General features: G+C 47.1%; 1 protein-coding gene across 1 annotated transcript; it reads right to left on the bottom strand.

Moving 5' to 3' along the window:
* Positions 1–5,038: 5,038 nt before the first annotated feature.
* On the bottom strand, positions 5,039–15,803 carry tes (testis derived transcript (3 LIM domains)). The gene is made up of 7 exons (XM_068704539.1): positions 15,415–15,803; positions 12,965–13,050; positions 10,945–11,509; positions 9,247–9,834; positions 7,707–7,922; positions 7,118–7,276; positions 5,039–6,590 (listed from the first exon to the last, which is right to left on the bottom strand). The coding sequence occupies exons 1-7, from the start codon at positions 15,439–15,441 to the stop codon at positions 6,399–6,401; spliced, it is 1,833 nt and encodes a 610-aa protein (XP_068560640.1). The 5' UTR covers positions 15,442–15,803; the 3' UTR covers positions 5,039–6,398.

Here is a 15,803-nt window from a genome sequence, read left to right as displayed (position 1 = left end):
TAATTGTGTCTGCTACCACTGCCTTTATTCAGTACCAACGTATTGTTTGCCTGGTGAACAGGTACCGGGTCATAATGTCTAAACTGGGATCACTGTGTTCTGTTGGCCTCTGACCAGGATGATCTCAGCATGAAGAAGACAGTATAAATCTGGACGCCATGTGATCCACACGTCAACAGATGTATCAAGCTCTTATTTCTAAGCACCTGTCAAGCCTTTGGGCACTAAGCAGAGAGAGAGAGAGAGAGAGAGAGAGAGAGAGAGAGAGAGAGAGAGAGAGAGAGAGAGAGAGTTACACATGGAAGACGAGATAGCAGAAAGGAGGTAATGGAGGAAGAACAACAAAGTGAAATGTTAAGACGTACTGTAATTCACATCAAAGCTCTGGAGAGGATGAAGAGGATGGTGTGGAGGGAAGATCATAAAAAGGTGTAGGTGGGAGGACGATGAAGGATCTCAGAAGGGGAGAATATGGAGAGTGAAGAGCAGATAAAGGATCCAGAGGAGCATCTGTGACACGGAGGAGTACGAGGAGGAGTCGACAAACCGCAGCGAAGAGGGAGGAAAATAAGAGGGAGGGGATGATGAAGAGGTCGAAAGGAGATCTGAAGGTTGGATGGAGATGAGCAGAGAGATCAGATGGGAACTTTCCCAAGAAAGACTTGGAGAAGAAAACAGAATCCTGAAACCTAAGGTGTAGTTGAAATCAAAAAGCAGAGTTGGTGTAGTTCTAGCAAGGGCCTCCTGTGGTCTCCAGTTTGAGATATTTGTGTCTTTTCGAAAGTTAATGGAATTTATTTTTGGCGTTGAAAAACTTTGATTAAAGAAAAAATTCAATAGCAACTTTTAAGTTCCAGGATTCCATCGGTATTTCCAATGAAAACTGCTGACGCTGAAGTCTGCCAACTATCCAGATTACTCAGGACATTAACAAACATCTAAGAACCCAAACTGTCTGCGTAGCTGAATCACATAAATGGAATCGGCACTATTTGATTTTTTTTTTTTTTTGCAACGTGGGTGATCGGACCCTTTAAGGGAACTACGTCACCAACCAATCACCCCAAACATCTTCGCCAAAACATACATTAAAACACACCTGCAGAACAGTCTGAAGCCTCGGTTATACTCTGCACAAGGAAGGCAATTCTGAGCTCTTTACATAAAACATCAAAATGTCCGTTTTGCCGTGCGGAACCTTGCAATCGTTTTAACATCGTAACGTTTTAGCAACGATGCATGCGTTCGGGACGTAGCGTAGCATACGACGACATGGATCGGATCGTTCTGCAGGAGTTTGTTGTTAACAGATGTTTTTCAAGTCATCTTGAATTTTCTCTGCTTTGTGATTCTCTAGTTTCGCCGTGGAGGCTTGCCAGAAAAACTGTGTTTTCTTCAAGAATTCGAGGTAACAGGAGGTGATTCATAGATAAACAAAAGGACATCTTGTGGGTGGGCCAGACTCAGTTCACATCTGACTGTATCATTGGACATGATCGCTCCTGTCGGCTGGATCACCGCCTGCAATACCAGGCCTTCCTTTCTATAATGACATTCCATTAAAAAAATGAATTGCTCCTGCTCGCTCCCTCTCTGCAGGAATGTGGGTGGTGAGTTATCGGATTGTTGGGAGCGCTGGCATTCGTACCAGTTGACTTAAGATGCCGTGGCTGGTGCTGCTCCCTCGACCTTAGTCGGGGGAACGTTTTTTCAGATTCCATCGCACAGTACGTCTGCGTTTGACCCGGGATGATGGAGCCCGAACAGCCAGAGCTGGATGTACTTCTTGGCGAGAAAGTACGAATCCCTCATCTCGTCCTGCCATTTGTGAAAACTTGAAACCATTAGAAAGAACTTAGGAGTATCCTAGCATCTTAGGAGATGATAAATATTTGCAGTTTCTCCCAAAAAAAAAGTACTTTATTTGAAGATGAGGAAGAAACACTCAAAGTGCACCATTGTGTACATGTACCTACAGCTGTGTAATCAGTCTCCTCTTCCTGACATCTTCCTCAACATCTCTGATCTTGGTCTGTTGACATAGTGATAATAAAGCAACATTCCCGTCCAATTTTCTCTTTGCGTGCCTGAACTGCTCTCTTACGTTTCTAGCGTTACAGGAATGCAATCAGGATGCTCTGACTCGGTGTACTTTTTTTGTTCCTTCAAGTAGCTGACGCATATTCTTTGGTTTAATGACTGCTTTTGATTTTGCAGGAGCTGAAGAATGTGAGCTGAGATGATCTGCGGGTGATTTGCACCATGTCTCGAATGGTTGCTGTACTGGATACGGGGAGGCGTCGCCGCTCTTAACGGAAAAAGTAGCCTTGTGTGAGTGAGTCAGATATAACTCCATGTGATCGAGTTTATACCGTATGTAAATTACACTCAAAGGGCCTTCATCAAATCTATTCTCAACTCAAATGTTATATGTTTGCAAAGGTGCACCATATTTTTCTTGCAAGTCAATCTGGGCTTTTTAGGGAACATGTCTTAAAGAGACAGGCGCTAAAACGGAGCGTTTCAGTCGGAGGGTGAATACAGGTCTATTCAAACAGGAAGTATGAGGAAAATAATGTGGGGTTTTTTTTACATTAAAGCATGTAAACATATTCTAGCAGAAACCCATAATACAAATAACAACCTAAAAAAATAGCATGATATGCCCCCTTTAAACTTTAGACAATTTGAATCCACATCTGGATCCGTGGCAAAATAAAAAAACTCGATCGAGCAAACATTGGGCCTGTTTTCAAATGACTTGTGCAAAAGTTAGACTGAAGTTGTAGTCCAATATCCAAAGACATAAGACTTAACTAATAAACAAAAAGACAAAAATGGAGGTCGTTGTCGTGAGTTACGGATGTCAAATACAATTGACTTCGTAACTCTGAGGACTCCAAGGACGACACACTGAAGGCAGTTCACGCTGCTCTTGTCTGTCACTCAGTCTTTTTCAATTCTCCTTTACTCATCAGCGTCCTCCAGCCCCCCCCCCCCCCCCCCCCCCCCCCCCCGGGAGAACCAGAAACATTAATCTTCATTTGGTGTTAGTGAGGTAAGCCACAAGCAAATCAACACTTCAGCATCTCGGCTCAATTTATTTTTCCATTGAGCAAGCATGGAGCCGAAGACGATGGGAGTCGAGGGCGGGTGTTTCGAGCAAACACGATGCAAATTGGTGAGGAACGAATCGAAGCGAATTCCCCGCGTTAAAAACTGCAGCACAATGCAAATTCAAGCACGAAACAAATCACATGCAAATTCCAACGAGCACACTAAAGGAAGAAGAGCTCGCCCTTCTCCGCACTCTTTAACAGTCTGCAGGAAACAAAAGCTCTAAGTTTCAGATCAACAATGCAAGCATAATGCCAAAAATGCTCCGACTTCCTGTGATGGAATTTCCGACACTAGAAATGTAGAGAAAGCACACAGGAGGACGTTGGGGGGGGGGTTACGGCTGGGTGATCCTGGAGCTGGCCAGGTGATTAGGTCACATCAGGTCTGGCAGAGTTGTGGTTGACAGAAGGGAAATAGCAGCACAGCTTTGGGCCGGCTGCCATTTAAGACAATGGGTCTTCTCAGGGACGGAGCTTCCATGAATTGTGCACTTGTTTCCACGCAGTGAATGAAAATACGAGCCCCTCGGAGGTGTTTTTTTCCATCACGGGCCACGGGCCGCTAAATAGTTCCCATCAGAGTGTAACAGCTGATAGGTCAAAAGAGAGCGCTCACCCTGAGCTGCACTGATATTTAAAAAAACGGTGCCGTAGACGAGATTAAGAGCATTAATGGCAGCAGACAACTCTTTGCTATGTAAAGATATGGTGGAGCAATGACGTCCTGAGCGGAGCATTAAGTCACACTCCCTCTATGTGTGTTGTAATCATAGACTGTATATCAGAGGAGGACGTAGTCGTCGTGACGTGGACCGCGGTTTTGAAGTCCTCTAGTTTGGCCTTTTTGCCGTCGCCATCTTGTTTTTTTGCAACCATTGGGTGACCATATTTGGACTGAGGAGGAGTGACGTAGAGACGCCGTATACGGCTCTGGTAGCGAACTGTCAATCATAAGGTAGCCCCGCCCCTAAAGCATCCCCTGCTTTATGGTCTGTTTGACTCTAAATGGAGCATAATGTACTAAATGAACATCATGTTGTATTGAAGAAGACTGTAAACTAGAGATTGAGACCATAAACTCATGTTTACAATGTTTACTGAGGGAATAAATCAAGAGAGAAGTAGAGTCATTTTAGACTAGACTTCTATACAACCAGAGGACGTCGCCCCCTGATGGACACTAGAGAGAATGCAGCTTTAAGACACTTTAGCATTAGCTTCACTTTTAAGATCCGGAGGTTGCCGCCTCCCCACACCTCCGGTTCCCCGTCAGGTAAACACCGTTAGCTCTGTTAGCACTTCTACCATAGTTTTCACTGTTAGCTGTGTCTTTGTGTCGTGGGCTGGATGCCATCACCAAGTTTCTCCTGCTTCCTTGTTATTATTAAGCCCAATTAGAAGTGGGCACCCACTGACGCATCATTTCCTGTTACTTCTAGCTCTACTTCTAGCCGTAGACACCATGACTATGATACAGCGTCTCAATTAGCAGTATCAGGGGCCCTGAGCACCAACACAGGTGTTTTCAGTTAACTCCGATTAGGTCTCTGCTCGGGGTGAAGCCGTGATGGGAACGACGTGAGGTCAGCGCACTAATTAGGGCGGGGGGGGGGGGGGGTGTGTCACACTTTCCCATGACTTCACTGCACTACCGGATGTCGTGGAGCACTTCAGCCGCCACACCTTCACCGGCTGCAGAGGAGAGTCCACGAGACCGGCGGGGTCTGTTCTGACGCTCCGGCCGCGTGAGAGAGACGTTTAAATCAAGCCGTCTGGAGAAGAGGGCCAATCAAGCAGGAGTGGAAGCACCTGTGTGGGAGGACCACAGCTGTGAAAGGCGGTAAAAGGTCACTGTGTGATCGGGTGGATGTTAGTCAAATTCTATGTATATATATATATATATATATTTACAAAAAAAAAAGGGTTTTAAAGTGCAGTTTATTGGATGAAATGGAAGGTACATGGCACAAAAAAAAAAGAGAGACACAAAACGGTTTTATGTGAAGCAGTTTCCAGTGTTTTTCCTGAATTCATCAAGTGGCTTTATTCCTACACAACAACCTCACAGCGTTTATATCCATCAGATGGATGATGGATGATCTAAGTGGAGGAAAAAGAACAAATATTATCAGCACTCCGTGATGGTTTGTTCCACGGTTTTCCCTTTTTATTTATACTTTATTTCTAAATCTATAATCCAACATCAGACGGCGCTTTGTGGAAGCTAATGGAGAAGCAAACAGCTGTACAGTCAGATGTCATCTAACACTTCTGCAGCGTTTTATGATTTAACATTCGCAGTGTTACTGTGCTGGAGTTGAACTGCAGTGCACAGTGTTACCAGTTCATTAGATGAGAATGCAATCAAACATCCTTGCACAAACCCACATTTCTGTGCACTTTGTGTTTGGTATGGAAAGCAATAGTTTGTGCAGGTAATACCTCATGAACCAGTAACTGATGGTGAACACTGAGACGGTTTTCACATAGTTTTTATTCCCCTAAAATACTATGAAAGTACTACTATACGCCTCATTGGAATATGTGCAACAAAACAACTCCAGCAGCTGATTAAATATATTGTTTTCCAGATTGGAGGCGATTTACTTCAAAATCTCTCACGGAAATTAAGGAAGTTGAATTTCTTGACCAAAAAAAAATGATGATTTTTATTCAGTTTGATCTGGAACACAGTGCAGTGGAAGCAAAAGCAACCCCAGACCTGGCTGATATTGCTCATCATATTGCTGCAGAGAGGAGAGTCTCAGTAGTTTCTCTTTGTGTGTGAAGGAAGCAGTGAAAGGTGTCATCTTGAATCAACACTAGCTTCTAGAGCAGAACAGCGCGAATACCGTTAAAGACACCAATTTTGATATATAAAAAAAAAAAAAAAAAAAAAAAAAAAAAAAAAATCAGACAATACAAAATGAATCTCATCAGTAAGAAAACACACAGTGCAAAGAAAGGCGACAAAAAAAAGAAGTACTTGTTGAAGGAAGAGGACTGATTTTAAGGCAGATAAACTGACGGATTTACCGATACTGTGTTCTGGTTCTGGACAAAGAAACCCAAATGGACTCACTACTGTTGTATGTCTCTGCATTAGAGATGTCAGGCACTCCATGTCAACGCAACTGAAGTCCATCCCTCCAGCTGCACCGGTGTGTTTTCTTTTTGTTTTCCCGTCGCTCCGGTTCTCGTCTCAGCTGAACCCCTCAGTCCTGCTTTTTCACGAGCGGTTCCCCCCACCTCCTCCTCCTCCTCCTCCTCCTCCTCCTCTCACGCCACGGTTTTCTTCTTGCACTCGACGGAGCAGAACAGGGAGCCCTGCACCGCCATGAAGCGCTGGCCCACCAGGCCCTTGGAGCAGCCGGAGCACTTGAAGCAGTGCGGCTCGGCGTGCCAGTGGTACTCGCCGTAGGAAACCCTCTGGGCCTCGGGCTCCACCGCGCTCTGGCAGGCGGCGCATTTCTGGGGACGACGGAGGACACGATGATGTCAAGACAAACAGTCGCACGACAAGTATAACACATACAGACCTGGTCCAGGTTGTTAACAGGGAAACGTGTTTTCCCTTTTTAAAGCCGATTTAGAATTTTTTTTGGGGGGGCAAGAAGCACACGGTTCTTCACATTAACTGTGACACAATCAGAATGAAACGTATAAAGTTACATGAGAACCCGAGGCTTTGTGGGGATTGTGTCGGATAAATCGTGTATACACATGCCGAGTGCTTCGCATTCTTGACTTCTGGGCAGCCGGTGTGGATTCACTGTCGTTCTGTGATATCAGTGTTACTCATGTGTGAAACCCTTTTACACCAAATTGACCCATTTGATGTCCTACTTCTATTTCCAAGAGAATTCTACGTATTTGTAGCTCAGACCTAAAAAAAAAAAAAATACACACTTAAGAGACCTAAAAATGTGGTTTGGATAAACAAATACTGAAATTTCATCTGCTTGAAGAAACAGAACCACAGAGGAGGACGGTCTCACCACAGCATAGCTCCTCATGTAGCACGGCTGGCAGACCGGCTTGTCGTTCTCCATCACGTACGTCTCTCCGGCGAGGATGCAGTCGCAGTCGAAACAGCAGAAGTGCTTCAGATGCCAGTTCTGGCCCTCGGCCTGAGTGTACTCATTACTGAAGATCAGCTGCGGACGGACACACACACACACACACACACACACACACAAAGCCAAATGCTCATTTCTACTGACTAGAGCTTGAACGCGTCGCAACGTAACTCATTGCAACCTTCCGCTAATGTTAGCCGTTAGCTTCCGTATTTAGCCAAGCAGGACAGCGCTGCCCACCGGCTGCTAGCGGCTAACGTTCACTAGCTCTACTGCTGATTTCAACACAAATTTGTTCTTCTCATTGTAGCATTATCAGGGAATGAAATGTGGTGCACGTGACCACAGATGTGTATTGGTTAGCATATAGTACCGATACTGCGTAGCGTAAATGAGCTGGCTAATGATACCCTAGCTTATAGACTCGCGCGTTTGCCGATACCCAATCCAGCGGCGTATCGGAGGCGTTTTCCCGATACCGGTGTATATATCGGGACGCCTCCCTCACCTCGTCGCAGCCGCCGCAGCGCGGCTTCTCGCTGTCTCCGTAGTGGCGTCCGCAGAACAGCTTTCCTTTCTTCCAGAAGTAGATCATGTCCACCAGCAGCTCCTTGCAGGTGCAGCACACGAAGCACGCCGGGTGCCACATCTTGTCGTAGCCGGCCCGCTCGGCGTAGACGGCCGGCTCGCCCAGACGCATCGGCTGCTGGCAGTGATGGCAGGACTGGGAGGAGAGAGAGAGAGAGGAGAAAAGATGGCCGTCAGTACCGGGGGGTGGGTTCTAACAATTCTATTTATATATAAGAAGTTCCTAAAGTGCTCAAACCGGTGAATGTTTTTTTGATTAGTTGCATCCTGTCCCCAAAATGTTTCTTTCTTGTCCTTTAATAATAACAAAGAATTATTATGTACGTCCAGTCGGTCTACACAAAGGCCAACATCCTGACTCTTTGAGTCCATTTCAAAGTGAAGGGTCTCCTTTGATCTGACAAACAGGCTCTTCTATAAGGGAACATTTGAACGGGTAAAGAATGGCCCATTTATGGCTGGAAATGGGCGGAATTCCCCTTTTATATATACACTGATGTTATTAATCAAGATGGCGGAGTTATGGGGAAGGTGGCGGTGAGTGAATACTAAGTCGTTAGGACGCTTCCCCGGTCGGGAGAGAAGAGAGGAATAAAGATGGAGGATGAAGCTGAGAGAGAGAGAAAGAGAACGACGCGGTGAAGACATCTTCAGTCTCAAGACTCCGCGCAGAAAGACGACAAGACTCATGACCCTCTGTGAAATAGAGTGAAATCGTCCCGAAGGTCAGAGTCAGAGTCGGTCTCGTGGCTCCACCTAGTGTCCCGTTTAGTCATTACTGACAGCAATGCACTGTGGGAACACGAGGGTGAATCTAAACTGGTCCCCAAGTTTCACATCACACTCCCGAAAGGCGTCGGCAGAAAAATATAGTTCTTCTGCAAACTTTCATTTCCCTTTTTCTACTTTTTAAAAGTCAGAACATTTTAAACAACTTGGGAGTAAAAAGATGTGAAAATTCCTCTTTGGTAGAATTAAACAAATCTGTGACGAGGAGCTGAAAATAGACACGGCTTCATATTAAGGGTTCAACTTTCTAAGACTTTCTTATATGTCTCTAATACTTCATAAACATACTTATAATGTGTTATAATCTGCTGATACACTGTATAATAAAGTTATTAGCCCTCATAAATATCCATTATGATTTATAGCAATCATCACAACACATTTTAAAGCATTGCATAATGACTTATTCGGTCATGTATCATAATATTTTATAATTGCTGGTCACTGTTTTGAAGGGTCATAGATTATCATAATTCCCATTATAATTATAATACATTATAGCCTTTTAGAATGCATTATAATCACTGTTATGATGCATTGTAATGTGATTAGACGTTACTCTAAGAGGTCATTGTTTGCTTTAAGTAAACAATTATTTTCAAGTTTATTGCTTTGAAATTTGTTTGTTTTGTTTTGTAGATGTGTGGATGTTCAGGAGAGAGACTGCTTACAAAGGCCCGCTGAGGTCCAGCCTGCTGCGCTCCAGGGACGCCGATGGCTCCAGCAGTGGCAGTGGTTCCCATGGCTCCTCCGGCTGGGCCCAAGCCAGCAGACGGTCCGGTCCCAGGCCCCGAAAGTGGTCCGGCACCACCGGCTCCGGCCCCTCTACCCGCTGCTCCGGGTCCGAAGCCGGCACCGCCTCCGGCCCCGGCCGCAGGCCCAGCACCGACACCTGCAGCCCCCGGGCCGGAACCAGCGCCTGCTGCTCCGGCCACGGCACCACCAACTCCCGGTCCGACAAACCCAGCCCCTCCGGCACCGGGTGCCCCTCCGGCCCCGGCTCCTCCCTGCCCTCCGGCCTGAGCCAGCGCCATCTCCTCAGGCAGCATGACGTCTCCGACCCCCAGGGCCTCGTCCTTGTACTTGCGGACGAACTGCTGCATCTGCTTGACCTCGGCGGGGCTCAGCTCGTGGCACATGGACGGGTCCTGGTCGTGCTCGGGCAGCTGGCGGGCCATCTGCTGCCGGCGGTAAGCGGCTCCCTCTGTCCCGGCCACCGGGCGCTTCTCCGGCGGGAGCAGCTCGATGTAACGCACCGCCTGGAGGTCAGAGGGGGGGGAACCAGAAGAAAGTGTTCAGGAGGAATGAAGGAGAGACGAGGAGGACCAATCAGGAAGAGAGGGGAAGACCTTTTGAACCGTGTGGGGAGAAAAACAAGGTTCCTACTGATTCAGCGCTAGACTAAACACACAAGACGTTCTGGTGGCAACATATAATATCCTCTTTTTAATCATAATTCATTATTATAATCAAATATTATCTCAAAATATGCCGGCTGAAGAATCTTAAATCCTGTTTCAGGACCTCAAAAGCCTTCACGAGGAGGACTAACACCGTATCATGGTGCTGCTTAGGGGAACCGGATCCTGTAAAAACAACCATTAAATGTATCTGGTATTAATTTCCCGTACTGAACTAGTTATTATCAACAACTCATTTTAACGTTTTTCATGGTTATTTTCCAGACATTTCTACACCTCATGTTTATAGTTTGATATCTTTCTTAAAAATAATAAGACAACGGATTGTTTCAGAATAACTAAAAAGGCACTGATGAAAAACCACACAAGCGGCGATGAATAACTGATAACTTAAAAGCCTTCAAATGGAACATACAGCCACATGAGATCGCTTGACAGTAATACTGTGATTAAACCCTCATGAGAGTCAAAGTCTTGTCTGTAGCCTCAACCCACAGCTGGTGTATTTCTCTGAATACTAAATCAAGAAACTGGCAAGCGTATGCTAGACTTTTTAAATGATCCGATCAAAAAACACTCTTCAAATGAACGTAGCTAGCAGCTCCTCCCTTCAGGCCTCCTTCCGAAGCCACTCCCCCAAAATGACCGTGAACGTAAACAACAAACATGGCTGTTGGTAGCAAATAAATATGAGCAGGTAGCCGTCCAACTGTTACATTTGTACAGATACAAATACTGGAATTTTATTGAATTATTATTTGATTTGTCGGAGCATTTGGTTCGTTCATTGCTGTCAGGATCTACTGAGAATTTCAACAAAATGATAAAAAATATTTTTGAAGAGGATTACCAACCCTGCCTTTAATAAACAATACTGTAAATGATGAATCAATCAGCAAAAACAATCTAATTAAATGCTTCCATCGTAGCGTCAGTGTGAACTCTTACCAGGTACTTATTGGCTACCGGCGGCGCCCACTCATAGGTGACAGACTTCATCGGCACATCTTTGGGGACTGGCACCAGATTGGCTGACGTGGCGCCGACAGCAACCGGCACTTTGTTGACCTTGAGAGGTGTGAGGCCGGCTGGTACGGCCTGACCCTGGGCCTGACCCTGGGTCTGACCCTGACCCTGGGCCTGACCCTGGGTCTGACCCTGACCCTGACCCTGGGTCTGACCCTGACCCTGACCCTGGGCCTGACCCTGACCCTGAGCGCCGCTGGGTGCCCAGCCTGCAGCGCCTCCAGCAGGCTGCACAGAACCAGCGGTGGCCGACGGAGGCACGGCGGTGCAGGAAGCGCTCGGCGGCACGACGTAGGCGGTGCCGACGCTGGGCAGAGTGATGGTCACCATGTTGCCCTTGTAGCTGGGGATGCCGTCGGTCTTCAGCTTGGCGATGAGGCCGGTGTACTTGGTGTCCTCGAACAGCTTGCCCACCTTCTTGTTCTCCTCCGAGTTCATCTGCACGTTGTGCTCCGTGAGGCCACATTTACAGTTTCGGCAGATTTTTCTGGCAGAGGAGAAGAAGAAGAAGAAGACGGAAACATTTCAGATTTACAGACGTTAGACTGTTACTTACATGCATGTGTATCGACTGGGGCTTTAACATTTTACATCTTTATTTTCTCTATTAATCGATTTATAACATGTGAGAAAACGTTGAAACGACTTTGCGACACAATAAAGCCGAGCGTTGAATTCATATTCAAACATCTGCTCCTCTCACATGCCTCGACACAACGGGCTTCATATTTGCAGAAGGAGCTATGACATCATTTACGGCCGCTATGCTGCATGCTTCAGCATGACCGGGCCCACAGAGCTTCAGAAGCCCGGCGTATATATTGATACTGGTGAGAAGAAACGAGAATAATGGCAAATATGCAGCGTGGGTTTTCACACGCTTGGAGTGTGTGGAGTTGAGGAAAGCCTTGAACTCGTCTCGAGTGTAACGGCTCGACATTCCTGGCTGAACGGTCAGACGCTCTGAACCACCACAGACCCGCGGAGGGTCTTTGTGCCGCCTGTTGTTTTTTCGGGGCACCCGTTGCCGTCTTCAGGAAAACTAGCCGAGTGTGGATGATTGTCCGGACAGACAGTGGGGGAGTCAATTTATGACAAAAAAAAACCCTCAAAAACTCAAACAGGGGAGAGCAAAGCCGTGGTAAAGTCAGCCTTCTTTATGAGTTCTTTTTTAACATGAATAAATACAAATACTGGAGAAGTTACAGGAAAGTAGAGGCGTGTCTTTTATTTCACCACTGCTAGCCCTAAAAAATGTCCATTGAGAAGTCATTATTCTGAACACGGAGCGAAAGCAACAGAGAAAAGGTTCAGACAATGACACCATGACAGCTTAAGAGCCTCTAACAGAGAGTTATGACCTGAGAGTCTGTAGGAGAGAGAAGACCCTGCTCAGCCTGCTGGGACCCAGCATGGAGAGGAGGAGAGGAGAGGAGAGGTGGAGAGAGGAGAGGAGGAGAGGAGAGGAGAGGTGGAGAGAGGAGAGGAGGAGAGGAGAGGTGGAGAGGAGAGGTGGAGAGGAGGATAGGTGGAGAAGTGGATAGGAGGAGAGGTGGAGAGGAGAGATGGAGAGGTAGAGAGGTGGAGAGGAGGAGAGGAGGATAGGTGGAGAGGAGGATAGGTGGAGAGGAGGATAGGTGGAGAGGAGGATAGGAGGAAAAGAGGATAGGTGGAGAAGTGGAGAGGAGGAGAGGTGGAGAGGAGGAGAGTAGGATAGGTGGAGAAGTGGAGAGGAGGATAGGAGGAGAAGTGGAGAGTTAAGCATGCTGGTCTTTACTATCCTCTTTGATAATCACATACTAACATTCAGCTGTCTGATAAAAGCAGTGTTCTACTGCGGCTTTGCTCACTTCCTGTAATTACCCAGAGGCCTCTAGTCTAGACGCAGGAAGTCAAGGGGCGGGTTCGCCACCTTTTTAAAGCAATGTTTCCGTGTACAAACCTCCAGAAATGAAGCTCGAAGCCTTCACACTTGTCCTTGCACTTCAAACAGGCCGCTCCGGCTCCGAACTCGTGTCCGAGGGTCATCTGTGAAACAGAGCAGGTGAGGGAGGAAATGAGCAAACGGGGAAGTAATCGTAGGTTTGGGGGGAAAACACAGAATTAAAGTCACCGTCAGCCATCTTACTGGAGTTCAGGAGACTTGTGATCCGAGCAAAACTGTTTCTTTTGCATTTAGAAATATTCATTTAAACATTTATTCCCATAACTGCAATCAGGAACTCGATCCTCCTCCTCCTCCTCCTCCTCCTCTCTCTCTCTCTCTCTCTCTCTCTCTCTCTCTCTCTCTCTCTCTCTCTCTAACATCTGCATCCCTTTTTCCTCGTCTTCGGCGTCAAACAAACGCTCCTGTCCACCTTAAGCCATTACCGCTGCTCGTGACCATATATGGTCAACTATTCCACGCTGCTGAGGAGCCTGGTTGAGTCTCAGCAGCAAAGACAGTCGGAGAGACGCTTTGGACCCAAAAGACGCTCACAGCTGAGGAATGCAGACAGACTCCTGGTTCAACGTGATGTCAGTAGTTTACAGTGTGTGTGTGTGTGTGTGTGTGTGTGTGTGTGTGTGTGTGTGTGTGTGTGTGTGTGTGTGTGTGTGTGTCTTTCCTTGGAACACAGTTACACAAAGTGGATGACTTTGTATTGTGACTCAGGGTGAATGAGGTCAACGGAAACGTTCCGCAAAGACGTCGTTCGGACATAAAGGACACAGTTCAGGTCCGATGAGTCACGTTCATGAGTCACCGTTTCTGGCAGCTGGGCTGAGCTGCGGACCAGAACCACGGTAGTCACACGGCTATGGAGGCCAGCCGGCCAGTTTGGTTTTTATCATGTAATATAATGACACACACTTGAATATACTCAGCGGTTAAAAAGTGAGATTTTAGTTCCAGAAACATTTAGTTTTTTTTATCTCTGATTTCTGTTTTTAATGTGTCCCACGATCCAACATAATCGAATCCGACTCAAACCACTTCAATGTAACAGAACTGCAGTGACGGTGATTTCCCGGTCCAGCACACTGTGTGCTCGTTGTCACAACTCATTACCTCGACCCGCTTGTTTCTCTATTGGAGGTCAGCGTGAGCTTAATTGAGCGTAACCTCACCTAAACACACAGGTTGTCCTGAAAAGAGCAGCTACAGTTTGATGGTAATTACAGGGAGCCTGCTGACAGACAGGGACCCTGAAGACAGACAGGGACCCTGCAGACAGGGACCCTGCAGACAGACAGGGACCCTGCAGACAGACAGGGAGCCTGCTGACAGACAGGGACCCTGCAGACAGACAGGGACCCTGCAGACAGACAGGGAGCCTGCTGACAGACAGGGAGCCTGCTGACAGACAGGGACCCTGCAGACAGACAGGGAGCCTGCTGACAGACAGGGACCCTGCAGACAGGGACCCTGCAGACAGACAGGGACCCTGCAGACAGGGACCCTGCAGACAGACAGGGACCCTGCAGACAGGGACCCTGAACACAGACAAGGACCCTGCAGACAGGGACCCTGCAGACAGGAACCCTGCAGACAGGAACCCTGCAGACAGTCAGGGACCCTACAGACAGACAGGAACCCTGCAGTCAGGGACCCTACAGACAGACAGGGATCCTGCAGACAGGGACCCTGCAGACAGACAGGGACCCTGCAGACAGGGACCCTGCACACAGACAGGGACCCTGCACACAGACAGGGACCCTGCACACAGACAGGGACCCTGCAGACAGACAGGGACCCTGCTGACAGGAACCCTGCAGACAGACAGGGACCCAGCAGACAGGGACCCTGCAGACAGGAACCCTGCAAGCAGACAGCGACCCTGCAGACAGGGACCCTGCACACAGGGACCCCTCAGACGCTGAAGACTGTCTAACAGCTGAAGTCAGGCCGGTCGGTGTGGGTCACCAAGCAGCAGTTTACTGCACACATGAGTTCTAATGGAGGTTAACTAGTTCAGGTTACAAAGTGGTCTCACTGACCACCAATCTGTTAGGTGATCCTGCTCCAGTCACAATGTCTCACTGACAAAACAACCAGGAAGTGAAAATAACAGCAACATCTGGAAGGATACGGACCACCAGGCCTCTATAAGACATACTTTAAACTGTTCAGCTACTGCTAACCCTAAATGAACATACGTTGGACAAACTTTAGAAAAACACACTTTCTGAGGACCTGCAGAACATTTTAAGTCACACAGACAATTTTCTTGCGTGACCAACTTCCATTAAAAACTCCCTTAAATGTATTTACACTTCAATACTACGCAGTCGGTCGGTGCTGACGCTACTTTTCTCTCCACCTGCCCCGCGTTTCTGCACACCTTGTCAGGGCGTTCCCTCAGTCTGAGGAACCGAGGACACTAGGAAAGGAGGGAGGGGTGCGACGCTTACCTTCTTTACTTCCCTCTCTATCTCCATTTTTTTTTTTTTTTTTTTTTTTTTGGTCCGTCGGTGCGAAGTTTGCTCGGTGAAAAACAAAGCGGAGAGATGAGCCGCTGCTCAAAACAAACTGTCAAAACCCCCAAAAAGTGACAGAAAGGGGACCGGAGAAATACTACAACAGCCCGGTTCACTCTCCGGTTTTTTCCTCGGGAGGTCCTGCGAAACTCTGGTGTCAAGTTAAACAGAATTACCAAAACAGTTTCCGGTCAGCGCTTTCAAAATAAAACGCTTGTTCGCAAGGTTTACCTTTTGGAATATCGTTATACAAACTATCTAACTAACCATTTGTCTTATAACATTATGAGAACCAATAATCGATAGATGAACATTTTATGTGG

The sequence above is a fragment of the Cebidichthys violaceus genome, unplaced genomic scaffold (assembly GCF_023349555.1).
Source record: "Cebidichthys violaceus isolate CVI_PGR_0920_01 unplaced genomic scaffold, fCebVio1.0.p SCAF_94, whole genome shotgun sequence".
Taxonomy (NCBI): domain Eukaryota; kingdom Metazoa; phylum Chordata; class Actinopteri; order Perciformes; family Stichaeidae; genus Cebidichthys; species Cebidichthys violaceus.
Note: the sequence above shows the minus strand (reverse complement) of the source record. Positions and strands in the feature narration are given on the sequence as shown.